The 24,076-nt window shown below is 42.4% G+C and overlaps 1 protein-coding gene across 2 annotated transcripts in view; it reads left to right on the top strand.

Annotated features, from left to right (window-relative positions):
* Positions 1-24,076, top strand: part of LOC149776148 (secernin-2-like) — a 169,259-nt gene that overhangs the window by 122,647 nt on the left and 22,536 nt on the right. For both annotated transcript variants that reach the window (XM_089942444.1, XM_089942445.1), the window contains exon 3: positions 21,764-21,951. In XM_089942444.1, the coding sequence (XP_089798570.1) occupies positions 21,764-21,951 (188 nt within the window). The remainder of the gene's footprint in view (positions 1-21,763; positions 21,952-24,076) is intronic.

Raw genomic sequence — 24,076 nt, 5'->3', positions numbered from 1 at the left:
ACGAATATAGAAATTGATAGAAAGCCTGTTTTCTGCTCTGCCATTGATATGGTTATTACATTTAGATTCGAAGAACAAATTTTCAACTGCCACATCCTTATTTAATCAGACGTATCAGTTACCTACAAGTGCGATCGTCATTGACGCCATCTTAGAAAGGTCAATTTGTACTTTGTGTTGGCTCATTTTACATACGACGGCGTAAACATGGGACATAACCGTACAGCCAGGACTGACAAGGGTGGGGGGTGGGGGTGGGGAGCAACCGATGATTATCCCCTAGGCCCGGGCCGAGCAACACTTTTAAATTTTGTAAAAGAAAATTTTTGTTTGAACAAATACTATGAGATCCACAGGTGTTTTTTACCCCAGGGCCAGTGATCGCTCTCTACGGCCCTGCGTCCAGTTTCATACGTCGTCTGTTACAGCAATTTCTTACCCCAGGGCCCGTGATCGCTCTCTACGGCCCTGTGTACAGCTTTTGTGCGTCCAGCTTCGTACGTCGTCTGTTACAGCAGTGTTGACGCGGAACTATATCGGAGCACAATCAAAGTATCATACTTAATTTCAAACAAGCTAATTCGGTTATTACAATTCGGACAAAAACTATGAGATACGTACATTTGCTACATGTATTTATTTATGTGCTTGCACAGTTTGTTAGCACAGTTTAGCATTTTCTCTCTCTTTCTCTATCTCTCTTTCTCTGTATGTCTCTCTCTCTCTCTCTCTCTCTCTGAGGCAATGTATACAGTTATAGTGGTGTTACTGCGCTTCTGGGTTTATGTTCATGTTTCCTCCATTATCTACCTACATTAGTTGGATGCGTATGTGCGCGTGTGTGCGTGTGTGTGTGATTTGTATTCATTTGATCCATATAGTACTCTCTCTCTCTTATTTAGTAACGGATACAGTTACTCGACGCTTAATACACTAAAACTTGACGTTTGTGTTATATGCATGCAACTATGTGTGGAAAGCAACAAAGTCTGAATCAGTATTTGTTTCTAATTACTTTTACTTGATGAACAAGGAAATGTCGTGAATTGTGAGAAATCTGTATTGATTGTCAAACGGACCAATAATTTTCGTACAGTACATATTTGGAGTTAATACAGCTATTATTCGTCCCTCAGACTGTAAACGTTGATTTCTCCCTAAAACTTTTTTATCTCCTAAGAAAATGCATGCATTCTTCAACCGCTGAAATGACACAGTGGTATACAGACGAAGAAATGATGCTTAAACTCAATTCTTTCTTTGTTAGACACCGTAATTACGACTTAAGGATCGGATGATTTTCCGTGGGAGAACCGTGTCCAATCATAGTTCTTTGTCTTTCGTTCTGTACTCTTCGTTGTTCATGATGATTACTGTCATTTATAGGCTGTATTTTTAAATTCATTTGGATCAAACTTCGTATGTAAGCTTGTATTGACATATTAAGTATGGGATAAATAAAGAGTGAAATCAGCTTTTATGACTGATCATATCTTAGAAGTTCATCTGAGTTATGTATGATTGTGGCACTACCTTAGAAGTTGATCTGACCAGGGGCGGATTAAGGCTCACTGGTGCCCTAAGCACTGACAAATCTTGGTGCCCCCCTCCTTTCCACGTACACCTGGGAAGATAACCCTAGGGTGCACCATGATCAAGAAACAGAACATTATGATCAATTTGCACTAGTTTTATCAGTTTTTTTTACAAATCTTCATTCGTTTTTTTTTTCTTTTCACCCTTTTCTCAACTTTGTTGTGCCCCCTTTGGCCTGGTGCCCTAAGCACGTGCTTAGTCTGCTTAATGGTTAATACGCCCCTGGATCTGACTTTTATGAATGATTGTGAGTAGTAAAGTGGGGCACATTAGGGACAATGGGACTTAGCATTAAAAAGACCCCTGGGTCAGATTAGGGACAATGGAAATTTAACATGGAGAGAAATCGTGGGTCACTTTAGGGACAATGGGAATTTAACATAGAGTTTGGGTCTGTCTAGGGACAAGGGAAATTAACATGGGGAATAGAGTTTGGGCTTTTGGGATTTTTTTAAAAAATTTTTTAAATTTAAATTTAAATTTAAATTTAAATTTAAATTTAAATTTAAAAAAAGGGGTAGGCAATGGAAAGGCTATCTCTTTTCGAGAAATATGGCTGGCCCTGAAAAGGGCCTTTGGGTTTTTTCTTCTTCTTCTTTTAACTTAACTTTTTCCACCATCCTCTTATTTTGTCCATCATTCCTTTCTTCTTTTTCTTTTCTGTTTCTGGTATCCAGTCCGGGTGACCCATGGCTCGGAACTTGGCCTGTATTTTCATCCAGTTGTTATTCAGTTGGTCGAATTCTAATTTCTTCTTCTTATTCTGTTCTTCCTTTCTTTCTTTAGTCCACCTTTCCTTTATGTTTTCTACTTCTTGGGTCATCACTTGTTTCATTATTTCTTCTCCTTTTTTCAACCTGTTCAGTCCCCTCTTCATATATGACAACTCCGTCCAATATACTATATGTTCTAGGAAGCACCGGACTTGGATGACATAATCCAGTGCTTCCTTCAAACTCCCCACTCTTACATAAGGTGGGTCAATAAATCCTCTTGATTTGCTGACTTCATCTTCTATCATTCCTTCTATTATATGTCTGGCGGCCTTTATACGTTCGACTTGACTGGTTACCAAGTGTTCTTTATCTTCATACTCCCATTCCTTCTGTATCCTTTCTATAGCATATTCTGCATCTATTATCCAGAAATAGATATGCCTCAATTGATTAAATAAATCAGTCACTTGCGTCATCTTGTCTAGATTATTCTTTGTAGAATGGTTTGAACGACGAATACTGTGGGTTCTTATACGAAAAGCGCGGACGTGAAGGAAAACATCCCCCCTACTTTTTCATTTCATATAATAAAACCCAAACTATACTCTCCACATACGCTAAGAAACAATAAACAAAATCCATAATCTACTATCCACACAATCTTACGTGAGCGCTTACAAAACCCTAACTATACTCTCCACATACGCTAAGAAACAATTAACAAAATCCATAATCTACTATCCACACAATCGTACGTGAGCGCTTACAAAACCCTAACTATACTCTCCACATACGCTAAGAAACAATAAACAAAATCCATAATCTACTATCCACACAATCGTACGTGAGCGCTTACAAAACCCTAACTATACTCTCCACATACGCTAAGAAACAATAAACAAAATCCATAATCTACTATCCACACAATCGTACGTGAGCGCTTACAGAACCCTAACTATACTCTTCACCTACGCTAAGAAACAATAAAGAAACCCATAATCTACTATTCACACAAACATACCTTAGCTCTTACAAGCACCAACACACAAACACATACCCTCACATTTTTTTAAAAAACAGTTAGTGTTTATAATCACACTACTCTACCTACACACACTGGCAAATCGATCGTTATTTCTTTTCTAGAGTATTGGGTAGCCCTGAAAAGGGCTGTTTTTTTTTTGTTTGGAACTTCATGGACACCTGATTAATGGTGGCACCTTCCAGGCCTGGCGCCGCATACACATCTTGTCCCCCAGTTACTTTTTACCTTTTGGGGGGAGAGAGCAGAGGCAGGATATGTCGCTTCAGAATCTCAATTTTCGCTCTCTGGGATTCTGAAATTTCTTCTTCTTCTCTCCTTTTCCTCCTCCTCCTCTTCTTTGTATCTTCTCTCCTCCTCTTTGTATCTTCTTTCCTCTTCTTCTTTATATCTTCTCTCCTCCTCTTCTTTGTTTCTTCTTTCCTCCTCCTCTCTTATCCTTCCCTCCTCCACAATGGCTTCCGCGGCCAGTTCATTTAATATGCGCCTGGCATATTCCAGATGCACATGAAGTTCCAACAGTTTCTCCAGTCTCGTGTTCATTTTTGGTGTTGATCAATCAACAAGGGTAGCTGGACTGCCGAACGAGTTTCAAGTTATAGTGAAAGCGCGGACGTGAAGGAAAATATCCCCTAAAAACATAAAATTGATCTTACCAACATCATGACCATAAAACAACGCGCCGACCTAAAAGAAACACTCACTCACTTTTTTATGCTACCCATCACTATTTTAAATTTTTTATAAATCACTTCAATAGACTATCCACATACGCAAAGCAATCCAATCTAACTCCAAATATACACCTCAAACACCAAAAAAAAAGACATCATTTTAATCTACTATCCATACTAACTTACTTAACCACTTACAAACACAAACACACAAACACATACACTCACATTTTTTAAAAAAAGAGTTAGTGTTTATTTTCACACTACTCTACGTACACAAATTGGCAAATCGATTGTTATTTCTTTTCTAGAGTATTGGGTAGCCCTGAAAAGGGCTGTTTTTTTGTTTGCTATGGCATTCTTTTTTAGTTTCTAAGAATGCGATGTCCTCTGAGGATAGACTTTCTGGCGATAGGTCTGCTTCTTCGAAAAGAGAAGAAGAACTCTTTGGTGTCGATACGACAATCGACAAAGCCTCTGTCAGCTTCAGGCTGCTGCTGCTGCTCTTGTTGTTGTTGTTGCTGCTGTCTCTGAAGTCTGTACTTCTCTTCCATTCTTCTTTTTCCCTGTTCATTTCTTCTCTGAAGAGCTCTTCTATCAGGTCTTCAGTGATTTTTAACATTCTCACATTCTCTATTTCTTCTGGCTTCGGTATCAGACTGTGTCTGACCCTATGCAAATTCACGTAGGCTTCGTTGAGCTTAGCTAGTTTGGAGCACATCTTCGTAGGAGGATGAGTCGACAATGGATGGTTAGACTGGAAACAACCCCGGTTCTTAAAGTCAAAGCGCGGACGTAAAGGAAAACATCCCCCACACGGTTTTTGAGTCGCAACGTTTAGTGAGTGTCATGAGAGGGATAGTAAGAAATGAAAGAGCATCAATCCAACATTCTTATAGCTAAACAAAAGACAAAGGCATTTTTTTCAAAACACAACATTTTTTATTCAAAAATCACTTAACACTAAACAACAACTCTAACATTTTTAACAATAATCCAACAATATAACATCAAACAATTTTTTCAAAACACAACATTTTTTATTCAAAAATCACTTAACACTAAACAACAACAACTCTAACATTTTTTAACAATAATCCAACACTAAAAGTTTCTCCACTAGGTAAAGAGGGATAACAGTCTTCCATGGTTTCTAGTAATCTAGGATGACTTCTCTCAAACTGTTGATTTCTATCGTATTATCGAATTCTGCATACAGGATGACGTTCACCGTTTCATCAGGGTCTCGGTCTTTAAACTGAATTTCCACACGAATCTGGCCGGATTTTATAGGGTGGAAATGTCCCTCGTCGCTGCCTTGGTCTGGAGTGAAATCGAAAGCCCACAAAGCGTAGCCTCCTGCATAATCCTCGTACGTAATACCGTGACTGGTGTTGGTTCCTAACTGTCCGGTGGCTTCGTACAGGGACAAGTATGATCTCAAGTAATTCTTCTTGGTAAAGTCAGGTTCAAAAGGTCGGGTACACAAGGTCTTGCCATCGCGACTGACTTCGATTTTGGACACACCAAAGTGTTGAAAGTAGAAAGGATTTTTTTCGGCAGCTCCGTTGAAGGCTGTATTCTCGACGATACCAACGATCAAACGTTTGGGTAACTGTCCTTGGAACAGATGATCTTCGATCATGGATCGCTGTCCCTTGGGAATGGTGAAGGTTTTCACTTCCACGCGTCGTATGGGATACTTGGCAGTCATTCTGCTCAACGTCTGACTGATGTCGTTTCCCACTTTAGGTAACACTTCCACACGGCGTACGTAGAGTCTGGCTTCTAGGATTTTGGTTTTGTAACCGTCACTATCAGCCATCAAATGGAAAGCGGCACTGCTACGATTCAGTCTCAGGCGGACATCCACTCCGTTCAGCAAATACTTTTCTTGCAACCACATGTCCAAATGCAAACGATCCATCAGTTCTAAACTTGTGTCGGCTCCCGTGATTCTCTTTCTTCGTTCTACAAACCCATCATTGTTGTCTTTCTTTTCATCAGTTTCCAATATTTCAAACTTGGTAGGTTCGTCAGCTTCCCATACCAAACAGGCATTGAGATGAGTGTTCTTGGCATCTATTCCGTACGTCAAGAGATTTTCAAGGTAGGCACGATAAGGGTAAGTATCCATGCTGCTACTGACCAGTTTGTTATTCAAGTACAAGTCCACTCCACTGAACAAGGAATGCATGAAATTGTTGACGGGAGCTACTGCTTCATCGTCTATAGCACCTCCAGTCTTATCTAGAATTTTGACTTTCAGGTACAAGTAACTGCTATTCAGATCGATGTAATCTTCGGGCTGTCCTTTGATTTCAAACTCGATGGGAGCGGAATCGGTCATTGAGGAGACGGGGTGAAATTCCACCCACTGGGATTCTTGCATCGTCATCATCGTGGGGGGCATGGCAAACAGGTCCAGTTCCGTCTTGGAACAAGCGCAAGATTCTCGGTGCATCATTTTTTTTGTCTCTTTTCTCAATAATCGAAAACGTCTAAGTCTCGAACGGTTCTTCTTTTCTTGGCCTTTCTCGCTTGAAGTCTGGTGAAAGGGTGTTTTCTTCGTCGTCTCTTTCTGCCTTGTCCTTGCTGAATGCCTGACTCGGTAGCGTGCAGGGCATTTATAGGTGTTTCTCGTTGGCCTAAAATGTCTTTGCCCGTTTGCAGCAAGACATTTTTGCCTGCCCTCATGAAGGCTTCTTTAGGGTTTTGTTTGTCGATGATGACATTTTGGAGAAATTCTTTGCCTTGCGTCAGTGCCGCATCTTTCAAGGCGTGCAATCCGCGTGTCACCATCGGTTTCAACACCGGGGCCACCGAACGAAAGGCCGATTTTAACATATCTCCTAAGCCGTGTCCTCGCTGTCGAGCAACCCCTCGGTACACTGGATACATGACTTACTTACGAGTCGTGAGAGAACCGTTTTCGAAAATGGAGTTTCACCGTGACTTTTCCTTTGGTGAATGGAATATTTTGTCCCAAATCTACTTTTATAGCAATGTTGACCGTGTCCAAATACGACTTGCTGACCGGCAAATAGTGAGGATGGACAAATTCGCGGTGGACGTGGTAAGTGTTTCCACCTTCCTCGTCAGCGTTCGTGGCAGAATCTACTTTGAAAGGAATGACACGCAGTAATGGTACGGAGGTGTGTCCCACCACGTTGTACTCCACCACATCGGAATACACGAACATCAAATTCAGTCCTTGGTTCAGTTCTACCGGGGCACGAAATAACTTGCTAAAAGACTCGTTGTCGTAAACGATGGGTAATTCGTTTTTCTTGAGCATAGTCTTTCTCATGTCCATGTCTCCGCCCAACATGTCAAACAATTCAGGACAAAATAAAATGGACAGGATTTTACTTCCTTCAAATTTCATCAAGAAGCAACGAGCTGCTTTGTGGTACTCCATGGTGACATTTTTGTTGACATGCTCCAAAGCTTTCAGAAACACGGTATTAAACCTAGAGGTTATGGTGCTGACCAAATGTTGACCACTAAAATAATAGCCTGGGGGAATGAACAAGTGATAGGTGGTGTACTTTTGTGTACGGGTTTTCTTGTCATATTTGACATTGCTATCCATCCACTGTTGCATTTGCTGGTCATGAACTTCCACATCAAAAAAATTTTGATTAGGAAGGACATTGAGGACTTGGGTCGGGTGAATCATTTCTACTAAAGCCACTTCCCAATGGGCTTCGTGATCTAACTGGATGGCCTGAGGTAATTTGGCCGTGTAACAGCACAACGTGTTCTTGGGAAACACCTCCATGGAACTGTCACTGGGTAAAGTTAAGTAAAATTGGTTTTGGTGACTCATAATTCCAGAGTTCTGTGGCTGTCCGAGGGGTTACTGGACGTCAGAGGCGTGTCTCCGTCTAAAATGGGGTTCTGGTTGTGATTGAAGTGGTGACTGGCACTGGCACTGGACACAAGGTTCCCGGGGTTCCCGTTCGAGGTGAATTTCAGGGAGGGATTAGGAAGCAGGTAACCGATGCAACTGCTCAGTAAAATGGTCCACAATTGTTTGTCTCCTTGTTGCAAACTCAAATTGGCGATGGCTGCCCCGATGACACAATACACCACGAAGATTTGGCAGAAAAAGACGATTTGCGTTTTAGGCACACGTTCTCCACACCACACCCACAAGGGTTGTTTTTGTAAATCTTGCACAGAAGAACTATGTGAAGGAGGAGTGGTCGACGTAGCTGCGTCTGCTGTGTGAAAGGGCATGATGGTCACTTCTTTTTATAGTCGATGACTTGCGAAGCGTCGATCCAAGAATCAAAACTGGATGGATATCCTTTCCAACGTACTTTGACTTCTTTGACACGTCGTTTGCCCACTTTACGGGTTCTGCGTTCGAGAATGCTTTCGATATCGTACACGTCGTCTTCTTTTTTGGTCACACGTTGTAACTCGGGCAAATAAAACGTTCCTTTGAGCACTTCTCCGTTCATGTTTTCCAATTTATAGACGGCAGGATGACGGCCATGCACTCGTCCAGTGACGCGAAACAATTCGGTCGTCCAGTTAGGTAAGTAACCTTTGTCGAAAGTGCGTTTGGTTTTGCCAATGCGCACCCAATCTCCTACAGCCAACATTCCACTTTTCTCGGGGACAGCCCTCGTCGGGGACGTACCAAACAGACTCTCAAACACCAACACTTCGTTCTCGGGAGTCACGTCTTGCGGGGCACGTCCGATGCTTCGATGGTAAGATTGGTTGTACGCTTGCACCAGGTGCGGTAAGATGTCGATGTACTTCAGAGTGTGGTGATGCGTAAAATATTTCCACATGCGTTCTTTCAAAGTGCGTTGAAAACGTTCCACGATGCTGGCTTTGGTTTCGGGATTCTCGGTGGTAAAAAAATGAATGTCACGTTTCTTTAATTCTTTTTGGAAAGCTTGGTTCAGAAATTCGGTGCCTTTGTCCGTTTGCCATCGAAGAGGGTGACGACCGCTTTGTTTCAACACCCGTTGCAGGGCTCGCACTAACTCGCTGCTCGATTTGGAAGTCAAGGGCACGACACAGGCAAATTTGGAAAAGACGTCGATGACACAAAACAAATATTTGTAGCCACGATTGTAGCTGGCCAAATGAGAGACATCGGCTAAATCGGCTTGCCATTGATGATCGATGCATTCCACTCGGGTGCGACTTCTGCCAAACTTGCGTCGAATGGGTTTGTGTAAAGTGTAGGTGGCTTGTTCTTGTAACCATCGTTGCACTTGAGGTAAACGGAGACTTTTCAGTCGCGTTTTGGCAGCGCGATACAATTTTTGAACTCCTCCGTAACCTGCAGGATGCGAGGGATCGTAGTAAATGCTGGCTAAGACTTTTTCCATTTTTTTTTTGTGTTGGTTGGTGTGTTAATAAGACACCCACTCTTGGAGGATGCTACTCTTTTTCTCTTGGGGTATTTTCTTGGATTGCAATGCTTTGCGTGTGCGGCCAGCAATAGGTGTCGAAGAGGAGAAGGATGACTGAGCGGGGGATATCGGTTCTTGTTTCATTTCTGTCTTCACTTCTGTCTTCACTTTCTTTTTCTCTTGTGAGGAAGAAAGAGTGGCCATCATCTTTTTAATCCATCCAATTCTGGAGGTAGGTGGTGTTGTTAACTTGCGTACTTTTTCTGGTGGAGTTTGAAACCCTTCCTCTTCTTCTCCTTTTTCTGTCTTGGTCACGGGTACTGGTGGTACTGGTACTGGTATTGGTGATGGTGCTGGACTTTTCATCAAGGTCTTAAAATCTTTCAGAGTGGGTAGAGCTGTTTCGTCTAAAGCTTTCTGGTGAAAGAGTTGCAGTCGTTGCAAGAGTTGACCGTACTTTTGCGATTTTTCTGTTTTGGACAAATCTTGGCGATCCATCAAGGACTGCAATTCGTGTTGTAACTGGGACATCTCGCTCAAATGGGGATTGGGAGGTAAATGCGGGGTGTGTTGTTCTTGCCACCGATGGTATTCCATCCATCGTTTGTAAGGCACTAAAGCTAGTTTTCGTCCTTCCATGGGGTTGTCAGGGGTCGATTCTGAGATCTTGGAACTTCCGAGGCCTTTTTATCTTGCTCCCACCAGTCCTCCCAACATGGTTCCCAAGACTCCTTTCAGTATGGGGCCTAACAAGAGAGGTAAAATACCTCCACGTTGCACTAACATCTTCTTTTTTTGACGAATGGGAATTTTCTTTTGAACCATTTGGCGAAGAACGTGACGATGTTTGCCTAAGCATTGTTTCTGGCGTTTGGACAAAGGGATCGTGCCTTTCAAAACGTTCAAACAACATTCGCACACGGTATCGATGACCTCTTTGGAGGCTGTTTGAATGAGTTTTTTTCGTAGGGGTGGAGAAGCTTTGGACAGGACAGATAACATGTCCCCATGTTTGGCTAAACGTGGTGGCAGTCCTTTCCTTTTCTTTCCTTGGGGTTTTCTGGAGGGTGACATCTTTGAGTCTTCAGGAGCACCAAAAAACACTGATACCCGACTTGGTCACAGGCCTTTTTTATACTGGAACGCGTCGCCACTGATTGTCTTGACGTCGTATTAGTTTGAGGACAGGCATGACACGTCGTGCAGGGGTACGTAACGGACTAAATCGAGCCAGTTCTTGCTTGGACAAATCCAGTAAACTTTGTAACATGCCCGATCTTTCTTGAACTTTGATTTTGGGAGAAGGTACTTTGTGAGCAGCAGCCACTGCCACTAAATTGGAAGGTCCTGCCACTGGGGAAGTTCTTTTGGGGGTCATCAACGGAGACGTTCTTGGTGTGATCAACGTCTCCAAGTACTCTTCAGTTCTGGGTGTCATTAACGGAGAAGTGGACAAACGTGAAGCTGCCGGAGACGCAGTCACCGCTGTGGCAGGTCGTGGTTTGCGAGTGTAAGGTTGCGTCCTGGCCGAAGTGCCTCTCTTGCGACTAGTTTTCTGTGGACTTTTCTTTTTCTGGGGGCTTCTTTTCTTTTTCCGGGGTGGTGTCTGGTCAGAGGAGGGTCCTGCCACTGGAGAAGTTCTCCTTGGGGACCTAGTCTTTTTCTTCTTGGGGCTTCGTTGGACTTTTGTCTTGGGTATAACTTTGGGGGCATTAGGATCCCATCTTAAGAGTGAGCGAATGATGACCCCTCCTAGAGTACCGCTCCCTCCAGGTTTCAAAATGATTTGTTTTTTGGTTTGAGTGTCGATGCGGGGATCGGCCAGTTGGACCAAAGCGACTTTGTTTCGATCGAAAAAGCGTTTGGTTTGATGAGGAATCTGAATGATTCCTTGGAGTAATTGACGTGCCGTCACCGTGAACCATCGTAAGACTTCTTTGAGACTAGCTTCTAAGACACGAGCTCGTGTTTGTGGATCTTTTTCTCGACTGATGCCATACAAGGCACGAATCAATTTGACGGGAAGATGCGACTGAAGGGACGTCATGTTCGCACTGAGAGTGAGACAGACGAAAAAGGGTCTGAGGTTTTTATAGATTTTTTGATGGGGAGTGAAATGAAGTCGAGGACGGAGACGTGTACAGGACAGGCCCTCCGTCTTGGCACCAGTGGTGAAACAAGTGGGTACGAAATCGCAAATCCTCGGGGGTCGTAGGTTTCAAATCGACGAGTAAATAGGCGTGTGGAGTTTGAGTGGCATCGTCGTACGCCTGAGTCAGCCAAGGCGTTCCTAACTGTTTGGCTAAGACTTGCACTTGTGATTTATCTCGAGGGCTTTTAAACAAGACCACGTAATGCGCATTGAGACTGATGGTGCGATGGGCTTTACTTTGTTGAAACAAATTTTGGGTGATGTAAACGACACTGGCATTACGGTGATGCCCTTTGCGCGTGAACCACAGTTTAATTTCTTCTTGGTCTTCTCCTAACATGTCGTCAAAAATGACCAAATGGGTTAGACGGGAGTCAGAGACGATGCCATCGTCTTCTTTAGGAATGCCTTCCACAAACACGATGGAATCGCCTTTACTTTCTCGCAAGAGGCTGTACGCCGATTGCCACTCTTTGTAACACCACACGATTCGTTGAGGGGGTCGATCGATCAAATGATGTTTATGTTCGATCAAACGTTTGACGAATTCGGTTTTGCCTGAACCGCTAGGTCCAGCAATGAGCATGTTAAAGGGATGGCGAAGATACAAAGCCTCCCAACTGGCACGATCTAAGTGTTCGTCGATGACTTTGACAGTAGAGGAAGAGGGAGCAGAGACAGCAGAGGTAGCAATGGTGTGAGAAATGTCACTTGTGACACGAAAAACAAACAAGACAAGAGTTTATATACTTTTTCAGAACACGTTTATTGAATGTTTTTTTCAAACATGAATACGAAAGACAAAAATACATAAAAGCCAAAGGCTTAAGTACAAGAATAAAAGGCACATGATAACCATGAACGTGGAATAAAAACAAGTGCCTGTACAACAACCACATGTTTTGGGTAAAGTTCTAACCAGTTCTATAGTAGGGGGTAAGGTCACACAAGTGTCCTCCCGAAAGGGTCTTTCAGGCCTGTCCACGACAGTCCTGTCCTGGGTGACGTGTTCTTCTGGCACCGTCACTAACACAGGTTGAAAAGTAACTTTTTTCCTTGAATAACTCTCGTGCATACTGGGCCACCTCTTGTGTCCAAGCCTCAAAACCCTGGTCTCGGTGATGTCCAACATTTGACTCCTAACCAATCTGGTTTCTTCTTCGTCAACGACATGGTAAGTTACTTCAATGAACAATGAACTATTGATCATGCCTAGGGTTCCTTTTCATATACAGACCAATACCGATGTGACCGTACGGCAACGTAAAGTGATTGGGAAGTCTCACTCGCTTCTGGTACACGATTTGATAGACTTTTTCCAAGGGTCGACTGAAGATGTGGTGAGTGGGTAAACGTACAATCTTGTTCGGTTGATAGGTGGTCACTTTAAGTTTCCATCCTCTCCCGATTGCAAGGCTTCTTTCAATACCCCCAAAGTTGACCACTCGACTGGTACGATGATTCAGAGTCAGTCCTTTCACTTTGCACGTCGTGTGCACTTCTCCTTGTTTGTCCCGGTATTCGTAGCCGTAATTTTTGGGGCCACCACTGACGAAACTTAGAATCTTGTCGTCGGGATGCTCGTCTGTCCAGGCTCCTAAACGGTTTCCTTCGATGTCAGGGTGATGTTGAATCGGGTGATGGATGTAAATGCAACTGTCCGTGTCAAAGTACAGGACGCGTTCCCCTACCAGTTCTAAAGCTTCGTACAATTTTAAGCGAGCATGGGCTGTCACGTAAGCCGCAATGATGACATTTCCAAAAGGGTCGTCTTGTACAAAGTCCAGATCTTCTTCGTAATTGACCAAGATCAAATCCTCTCGAACGACGTCCACGTGTTTCATGTATTTGGTTTTGTCGTGAATCATCTGGAAGTAGCGGGAAGGTTCTGTCAAATATTCCGTCTTGGGTAAAGACGGTCGTTTTGCCATTTGACCCCACAAGCAATTTAACATCACTTTGGCAAACGATCGCCTGCCTTCGTTTTTCTCGATGTGGTCTAAAGAGATGCCTTCTTGTGCATAGTATTTCTCTTTGAATTGTATTTGGTCTTCGGGAGTGTGACACCAGGAAGGATTGCCGCTGGCTTCTTACTTCAGTTTCAAAAAGGCATCCACGTAGTCGGCGAAAATGCCTTTCTGAGTAGGGTCACCCTTGTGGTACTGTTGTGTCTTGGGAAAGTGGCAAATTTCGTACACTTCTAACAGTTGGTATCCCATGTCCAGAGCTTTGAACAATTCTACGCTGACCCAGGTTCCCGTCAAGGCCCGTTCTTCCTGGCTGTGATGACAAGGCTGATCTTGGTTGCACGTTTCGGCACAAGTACGGCACAAGGGAAACATCAGTTTGCCTTGTCAATGGTGAGGTAAGACGGGATGGTACAGGTTCGTGGGAGGCAAAACTTTGCACTTGATCAAGCCTTCGTATTGTCGAATGTTTTTCAGGTCGATGTGTTCCGTCAGCAATTGCGGGTGCCCTACAGGAAAGCGACAATATTTGCACACGTAGGGATACAACGAACACACGTCCAAGTATTTGATTTCTTCTCCTTTCTCTTCGTCGGCTTGGTACAGCAAACAGGTGGCATTGGTCCTTCCTCCGTACAAACTATCCCTCGGGTTCAGCGGGTCCATGAACTGGTAACTTTCCACGAGGCGTTTAAACTCGGGATCGGTTTTCATACGGTGATCGTACTCGTGTTCCCACATTTCCACCACTTGGTATCCTTCCTGTTCTAACTTTAGGCGTCGATGACAAGTGTTCTGGTACAGGTCTTCCATGGACCGTTGTAAAAACTGATTTTTAGTGTCACGGTCAGGGTAGCAGACGGGACATCCGTGAAATAAGCAACCGTTAAACTCGTACACGATCTTGGGGTTTTCTAAGTCCCAGCCATCGACCGAATACGTTCCGATGGTCTTTTCGCCTCCTCCGTTGCGGGCATGCTGAATCCATTTATCTTCTTTGTCGCACAAGTAATGTAACCAACGTAGGGCTTTGACCGAGTATTGACGCTTGACATAGTGGGTCGTTTGAGGACTGATGACAGCCACGGTGTTTTCAGGCATGAATCGTTGGCGGTACACTAAGGAACACGCTTTGGCAATGGTGCAAGCTTCTTTCAAAGGATCGACCCCTCCGTGTTCCATGAACAGTTCTCGAAATTTTCCACAGCAACGTCGTAAAATGTCCACGTCGGAACCACAATACTTTAGCATTTCTTCCTGAAAGTCGAAAGGGTCCGAGGCGTGAGCTTGGTACCAAACGTAGAAAGCTTCTCGTTGTTCGGTACGCATGTTGTCGGGGTCGTAATAGTGAGCCTCAGGTAAATGGGGTAGAACGGCGTGTTGATTGGCTTCCGTATTGAAAACGTGAGGAAAGTACCCTTTAGCCATTTCTGTCATTCCAAACGTTTAGGCATTCGACTCAAAGGCATGGCCAAGTAACTCATCGAATCTTTAAACTGCACTTGTCCCACTTGCATGAAAATGATTTTGGCTCCGTTCAAAGTCACTTTAGGACGCTCGGTGCCTTGTTCCGTATAGTATCTCAAAAGAAACTGTCCATCGTATCCGGAGAAATTGTGAGCCATCACCGTGGCATGACGATGACAATCTCCGTAACGTTCGATGTCCTCTTGGCTCCACGTCTTGTCGATGGGGTCTAAAACCCATTGGGCAAAATCGGCTAACGTGTTCGGTCCCCGAAAGATTTTTTCACGCCCTCCAGGAATCTTGCTGCAGTGAGGGCAATGACTGAAGATAGGTTCTTGAATGCACTTCTCGCACGCTCGATGAGCCACGCAGAAATTAGGAATGTGAATGCCGGTCTCTTGCATGCATTCGAAATCGAAAAAGATGAAATTGCCTTTCTTCTTGTGACCGTCCTCTTTCTCTGGTGGGGGTTGGTATTTTTGCACGTAGCATTGGTGTTCCAAGTCCACGATGTGGTGACAAATGTGACATTTTTTCTTTCCTCGACATACGTGTGCCTTGGCATTATTGGTAAGTATGCCTTGTCCACAGGTAGGGCACAATCTCAGGAGTTGACAAGCACATTTCTTCTGTGAACCTTGTGTTTTCAAATGTTGTTGGTAACAGGTAGGGCTGACAAACGTGCGCAGACAAGTCGAACAAGGCACTGGTTCTTCGCTCAGACAGGGTGGAGAGGCCAAACATCCTGGGCATTTCCATCCACAATGTTTGTGTTGCTCTCGATTATTATAACCATAGTCACATTTCTCACAATAATAAGCATATCCCAGGAATCCAGTGATACTGGTAATGGTATCGAAATGGTCATCGTGATGATAAACATGAATGTATTTTCCGTCCTTAAAATGTTGGCCTCGAAACAACAGAGGCCCGCGCATTTCTTGAGGGTGCACTTTCAAGGTGTAGCGTGGAGCTAGGGCATCTTGCAATTTTTGCATCTCAGGAATGCCACAGGGTGTGTCTTTGGACAGGCCAGCTTGTTGCAACAGGAGTTCTGCTTCGTTTCGTTGTTTGGTTCGGTTCGATTTTCGAATGTTCTCCCAGGTTCTTTTCCATTCTACCGTGTCGTTCTTGTTGGCATAGGTTCGTCCCACCACGATGGCACGGGCTAAACACATCTGGTCTTGAGGGTTGTTAATTCGGACGAGACTCTTTTTGGTGTTGCGAAGGTCGTTCACCAGTAGGACCTTTTTGCGTCCTGTCCCTTGAGGAAGAGAGACGTGAGCCATTTTCAGTGTGGCTTTACCATCGGTGATGTCAAACTGGTCATTAGATTGTTGTACGTGTTGAATCTTGTCCATGATTTTGGAAGGGGTTAGTTCTGCGGGTCTGCTAAACTCGATCCAAACAGGGGATTTCAAACCGTCGTGATCTATGGATAGTGTCAAGCGATCGTCTTCTTTGGGTTGACATTGTCGCTTGAGTGCGGTGAGCAAAGAATCCCACATCTCGGTGATAAACCCTTCTGCTTTCTCCAAGGGTACGTCGGCCTTGAAATCTTTAAACTTCACCGTGTAGGTGTAAGCCGTGGTTCTAAATTTTCTAGAGGAGCGCTTTTCCGTCTCTCGAATGGAATAGTACTTTTCAGGGTTGACTAAGGGTGGTGAACTTGGTTTAGAGGGTTCGGATTCTGGTTCACTCATGTCCTCTTCAAAATCACGGGCATGAATTTGTGCCAAGATTTCAGCCCTGGTACGAGGCGATAGATCACGTTTCTGCCTCTTACTTTCTTCTTCTTCTTTCTTCTCGAATGAATAGGATCGTTTCATCTTGAGTGCAAAACGTCAAATGACTCAAGTTCAAACACCATAGACTAATTTATAGTCATGACAAACCAGCGTATATAAAAAGGGTGTGTCTTGTCCTTTCACTATTCATTTCACTCTCAAACCGAGGAGAACGATGGAAGAGACTACCCAGATGGAACGTTTCGTCAGAGCTTTGCGAGGGGTCATTAGAAAATTCTCTTCAGACCAGCCGACGGACTACTCTCCTTCCTTTCGAGATAAGAGTCAGGATACTTGCTATATCTGTCAGAAGAAAGGGCTTTGGTCTTCAGAGTGTCCAGACCGTCAAAAAAGAAAAAAAACAGGGGCTAAAAAAGACAAAAGTCAAGATACCTGTTATTATTGTAAAGAAAAAGGACATTGGTCTCCAGATTGCCCAAAAAAGAAACAAGAGGAGTCAGAAGAAAAGAAGGATTCTTCAGAAGAAGAGAGGGATTCTTCGGAAGAAGAGAGGGATTCTTCGAAAGAAGAGAGGGATTCTTCAGAGGAAGAAGAGGAAGAAAGAAGACAATTCTATTTAAAAGAAGCAAAGAAACAGGAGAAGAAAAGAAGAAGGGAAGAAAATGAGGAAAAAACGGTGAAGAAATTCAAAAAACAGAGAGACTAAACAAGGAGAAAGAAGAAGTCAATGAACTTTTTATTAAAGTGTTGTGTTGTGAATTGTGAATTGGATTGTAAAAAAATGGAGAAAAGAATACATGAATGATATAAGGTAAGTGTCTTTGAGTTTTGATTTTAAAATAAGAAGCTACACTCACGCACTCATACACAGACACGTACTATAAGGGTAAAATGGGTGGGTTATTTTTTTTTTGTTTTGAGTTATTGGCAAATTGAAATTGTATTTCTTTTCGAGAAATGTGGGTGGCCCTGAAAAGGGCCTTTTTATTTTGGTGTAGGGGTGAGTTTAACCAATCAACTTTAACTGCCTTAAGCCTTTGCCACGGCCAAGGCCTACTTCTGATGATTGGGTTGAAATCACTAAGGGTGGTACGACAGGCTTAGTCACAGGGTTGGCGTGTTTAGCTCGGGAAGGTCGTATTCTCTTCGGTCGTGATAAAGAAGTCTGATACATTTGTTTCAGACTTCTTAACTCCGCTAAAATGTCCAACAGTACCGTAGCCGTTTGATTTTCACCCTCTTGTTTCTTTGCTGCTACTTCTTCTTGCTGTTGTTGCTGTTGTTTTTTTCTTACCTCTTCTTGTTGCTGTTGCTGTTGCTGTAGGAGAAAAGCTTGTTCCGCTTCCTTTTGTCGTTGCATAAATTTCTCCAATTCTTCTTTCTGTCTCTGTCTAAAATTCTCCACTTGCGGTAATGAAGAAGGTAACGAAGGTTCCGGAACAAATTCTTGCGAGGTAAGAAAATCCACAAAATCCCAATGTACCTCTTCTGAAAATAAGTCCGGGTTCCCTTGGGCAGTCTCCCCTGCTGGTGCACCCCAATGGATCGTTTTCTGAGTTTCCGTCATGTTGAATAACTGTCGCATAGATTGACTGCACACAAGCGCTAGCGAATCTATATAGACCAACTGACGTCACAGACTACTCTCTTCGGATTGGATGCGGGCTGACTGAATTTTGTAACGCGTGTTTGGATTGGTGAATGAACTCAATCCGTTTCAATCCTGCCTCTACCTATAAATAAGCGCAGTTCAGTGCACTGATTCACTTGTTCTCGTCGCTTCAAGATGTGGACCGATGTGCAATCTTCTACGCTTGTGTCTTCCATGATGTTCCGGACGGACATACCCATGTATGTCCGATCCAAGTGGACCGTTGTCCACAGGACAAACACCAGTCTGTGGATACGTAGGATCTACGTAGAAAGACAAGGATGCCTGAAAAGAGTGCTGATTTACGGACCAACAGTGAGACGTAGCCTAAGGACAAGAAGAAGACCAATGCGGTACCATTTATGTTAATGAATACATTAACATAAACCCAAAGGCCCTTTTCAGGGCCAGCCATATTTCTCGAAAAAAGATAGCCTTTCTATTGCCTACCCCTTTTTTTAAATTTAAATTTAAATTTAAATTTAAAAAAAAATTTTTAAAAATCCCAAAAGCCCAAACTCTATTCCCCATGTTAATTTCCCTTGTCCCTAGACAGACCCAAACTCTATGTTAAATTCCCATTGTCCCTAAAGTGACCCACGATTTCTCTCCATGTTAAATTTCCATTGTCCCTAATCTGACCCAGGGGTCTTTTTAATGCTAAGTCCCATTGTCCCTAATGTGCCCCACTTTACTACTATTGTGGCACTACCTTAGAAGCTGATCTGGTTTTTGTGAATGATTGTGGCACTATTTGAGAAGTTGATCTGGTTTTTATGAATGATGGCAACACTACCTTAGAGGTTGATCTGATTTTTATGAACGATTGTGGCACTACCTTAGAAGTTGATCTGGTTTTTATGAATGATTGTGGTACTACCTTAGAGGTTGGTCTGGTTTTTATGAATGATGGCAACACTACCTTAGAGGTTGATCTGATTTGTATGAATGATTGTGTCACTACCTGAAAAGCTGATCTGGTTTTTATGAATGATTGTGGTACTACCTTAGAGGTTGATCTGATTTTTATGAATGATTGTGGTACTACCTTAGAGGTTGATCTGGTTTATATGAATGATTGTGACACTACCTTAGAGGTTGATCTGATTTGTATGAATGATTTTGTCACTACCTTAGAAGTTGATCTGGTTTTTATGAATGATTGTGGCACTACCTGAGAAGCTGATCTGATTTTTATGAACGATTGTGTCACTAGCGTAGAAGTTGATCTGGTTTTTATGAATAATTGTGGCACTACCCGAGAAATTGATCTGATTCAAATGAATGATTGTGGCACTACCTGAGAAGTTACATTTCTGATCTGATTTTTATGGATAATTTTAGCATTACCTGGGAAATTGTATTTCTGATCTGATTTGTATCAATGATTGTGGCACTATCTGAAAAGCTGTATTTCTGATCTGACTGGTATAGTCTGCTTCTTTCTTTAAAGACTACCTCGAGAGGCATGTATCTCTACTGTGTAGATGCTGATGCACTTTTGAATGTATTATTATGGTATATAAACATGTTTATCATTGCAAAATCTCAGGAGTTTCTAATCTATTCCATGTATGTCTTCGGTAAGTTGAAATATTGTGTTGTTTGAAATGAAAACACAGAGTCCAAAACAAATAAAGGCACCATGCTGTCATCGTATTGTAATATCCCAAGATAAGCGAATGTATATCCTGTTCTTTAATCGATTTCCAATCCATAAGTTTTATCATGAACGTCATAAATAGATTAAACAAACCGGAAGCTGATACTGTCTCATTTAAAGAGACGATTGTTTCGGTACGTATCTCTATATTCCCCCAACTCCCTCCCCCCCCCCATTCCACTTCCCCGGACTTTTAATTATCGAGATTATGTATGAACCGCGCTATTTTGTCAATTTGTTTTATACGGGGATGGGGGTAGAATCTTTTCCTGTGCTAATATATTTTGCCACGAAAACTACTTACACATTTATTTCCTTGACATTCTTAACTATTGAAAAACAAATATTTGCTTTTTTATGTATTGGAAAATGATGGGTTGCAAATTTTCAGTGCATTACTATCGATAAAAGTTGGAATAAAGAAAATATTTTCAGCTTCCGGAAATGGAAGGTTTAACAGATAGTGATAAAATTAAAGATTGGCTCTAACACATCTAACAGTTTTTTGCGGGGAAAAAAAAATTAAATAGCCAACGGTGACATAATTTGATGGCCTCTCTATCGACTGATCAGAGGAGTCCAGAAAAGGAAATTCAACGTTATATATGAACTCGTGAAGCTGGTTAACTTTGATGCCTCGCCATCTTGAATATCTAGTATAAAAGCTGCAGGAACGTAGTAATGAAGTGTACAAATTCCATAATGGCTATTACAACTACAGAGCAAATTTTTATTGTAATGTTAACGATACAGATGTATCAACATGAGCTAACCTAGAGAAACAGCACACCTTTCAGTGTAAAAACGAAGAAAGTTGGGCATTTGGTGTAAAAAAGCAAGAAGCTTTGAAAATCAACCGTATCTATCTCGTGTTGTGTACCGCTAAATTGCAGAGGCACAGTGTATAAATTATATGATCAGAGGTTCCCGATTGGTAAGTTGCATCACAAATTAACGTGTGTGTGTGTGTGTGTGTGTGTGTGTGTGATTTGGATTTTTAATGTAGCTTTAACAAGTTTTCAGTCATGTCGCTACGGTGTCCCCAGTGTGTAAGTTTATAATGATGCCTAGCACTGGGGCATCATGACACAGACATGTCGCATGATGTCCTACCCAGTCGCATTATCCTGACACAAGGCTGACCAGTCCTAACGCTAACCTCTTAATGCTGAGCGCCTAGCGAGGCAGTTGTTAGTATGTTATAAAAAGGTTATTATGTTTTTGGTACGACTCGGCTGGGGTTCTTACCCGCGACCTGCCGCTCTAACCACTACGCCACCAGAGTGGTCATAAATTAACTGCTTTTACGATGTATGCATGGAGCCATAACAAAAAACAAAAATAGTCCCCCACCCCAAAATCACTTTCTGTCGTCACTGTCTAATGTCGTGACAGTGATAATACAGCACCTCCAAGCGATTTTTGGTTCGGTGTTTCTTCCCGGGTTCTTTTTCCACCCTGTTTTCTATTCTGGCCACCATGTGCTGGAATATGGCGCTAAACCCCACAAAACCAAACAAACCGTCATCCATCCTTTTATAGAAGACAACATGCAACAAAGGGCTTTCATTTGAAACTCAACCCCTGCTCCCAGAAAAGACTCCGGGAATTGACACTGGATCAGGGCTTTAATGTACAAAAAAAAATAGAAGTAGTTCGATATTCTTTATGGATGAAGTTTATTTCTCCCATGTATTTTTCAGTGCACATTCATTGAAATTGATCAAGTTTCCCACACAAATGCCGTCGTGCTGAGCAAGCCAGCATGGTCTTGGGGTGCGGAAATGGGGGCCAATGACCAAGGCGTCTGCATCGGAAACACTGCCGTATGGACAAAACTCTGTCATCCGGGAGACCACGAGGAGAAACTGATTGGGGGAGACTTTGTCAGGTCAGAATTATTTTTGTTTATTCTGTTTATTTCTTACCTAGCCTTGGAAAGCGGTCGCAAGGATCGAGACATAACTTTCGTAATATTGTCTGTTCTTTGTCCATGTTCTGGTTTAATTAGACTATCGCAAATCGATATGAGTTTTTCGCTCGCTTTGCTAGTCAGTTTGTTTCTTTCATATGAAACTCTTTAAAAATTGTAACACATCTCTGAAAGCTGCTAAAAATAAATTGTAGTATAGTGCCATTATTTATTATGCGTAATAAATAGTCGTTTAGTTTCGCGTTCACTATTTGTCTTTATTGGATCTAATCATTTTCAAACTTTGTGAATAATCTAGCAATTTCTTGTTTGTTTGTTTTTGCTGTTTTTTTTTTTTTGTTTTTAATGCTATGATGTTCTTACGAGATGATGATTTATGAATGATCTTGTCGGTGCTTTTCTTTTTTTCTTTCTAAATTCTCCATGCTCTAGTAATTTTTAATCATGATTTTGAATGTTAACGTAACTATACAGTATGTAACAGCACAAATACAGGAGGGATTGGGCCATCTTGTAAAATTGATCTTACTGGGTTACCATTATCCATCCGGAAAGGATACTCGTAAATATTTGATAGTTATCTGCAACTAAAACGTTTCTAAAAGTCATAACTCAATATAAATACTATGTAGATTACTTTACTCTGGGTAATCATATTTGTTTACAGGCCTGAACTGGTTATATCTAGTGTTAATGCCTATTTGTGTACAGGCCTGAACTGGCTACATCTAGTGTTAATGCCTATTTGTGTACAGGCCTGAACTGGCTACATCTAGTGTTAATGCCTATTTGTGTACAAGCCTGAACTGGCTACATCTAGTGATAATGCCTATTTGTTTACAGGCCTGGACTGGCTAGATCTAGTGATAATGCCTATTTGTTTACAGGCTGTATCTAGTGTTAATGCCTATTTGTTTACAGGCCTGAACTGGCTACATCTAGTGTTAATGCCTATTTGTGTACAGGCCTGAACTGGCTACATCTAGTGTTAATGCCTATTTGTGTACAGGCCTGAACTGGCTGTATCTAGTGCTAATGCCTATTTGTGTACAGGCCTGAACTGGCTGTATCTAGTGTTAATGCCTATTTGTGTACAGGCCTGAACTGGCTGTATCTAGTGTTAATGCCTATTTGTGTACAGGCCTGAACTGGCTGTATCTAATGTTAATGCCTATTTGTGTACAGGCCTGAACTGGCTACATCTAGTGTTAATGCCTATTTGTGTACAGGCCTGAACTGGCTGTATCTAGTGTTAATGCCTATTTGTGTACAGGCCTGAACTGGCTGTATCTAGTGTTAATGCCTATTTGTGTACAGGCCTGAACTGGCTGTATCTAGTGTTAATGCCTTTTTGTGTACAGGCCTGAACTGGCTACATCTAGTGTTAATGCCTATTTGTGTACAGGGCTGAACTGGCTACATCTAGTGTTAATGCCTATTTGTGTACAGGCTTGAACTGGCTGTATCTAGATTTAATGCCTATTTGTTTACAGGCCTGAACTGGCTATATCTAGTTTTAATGCCTATTTGTTTACAGGCCTGAGCTGGCTACATCTAGTGATAATGCCTATTTGTTTACAGGCCTGAACTGGCTTCATCTAGTGATAATGCCTATTTGTTTACAGGCCTGAACTGGCTATATCTAGTGATAGTGTCTATTTGTTTACAGGCCTGAACTGGCTACATCTAGTGTTAATGCCTATTTGCTTACAGGCCTGAACTGGCTACATCTAGTGTTAATGCCTATTTGTTTACAGGCCTGAACTGGCTGTATCTAGTTTTAATGCCTATTTGTTTACAGGCCTGAACTCTCTATATCTAGTGATAATGCCTATTTGTTTACAGGCCTGAACTGGCTATATCTAGTGATAATGCCTATTTGTTTACAGGCCAGCGAGGGCTGTATCCAGTGATAATGCCTATTTATTTGCAAGTCTGAAAGGGCTGTTTCTAGTGATAATACATATTTGTTTACAGGCCTGGACGGGCAGTGTGTAGCGATAAAATTACTTTTTTATTTACAAGTCAGAACGGGCTGTGCCTAGCGATAATGCATGTTTATTTACAATTCTGACCAGACTGT

This window comes from Sinohyriopsis cumingii, chromosome 18 (genome assembly GCF_028554795.1).
Source record: "Sinohyriopsis cumingii isolate HCF-2022 chromosome 18, ASM2855479v2, whole genome shotgun sequence".
In the NCBI taxonomy this organism is placed as follows: domain Eukaryota; kingdom Metazoa; phylum Mollusca; class Bivalvia; order Unionida; family Unionidae; genus Sinohyriopsis; species Sinohyriopsis cumingii.
The sequence above is the reverse complement of the archived record's forward strand: the minus strand, read 5'-3'. Positions and strand labels throughout refer to the sequence as shown.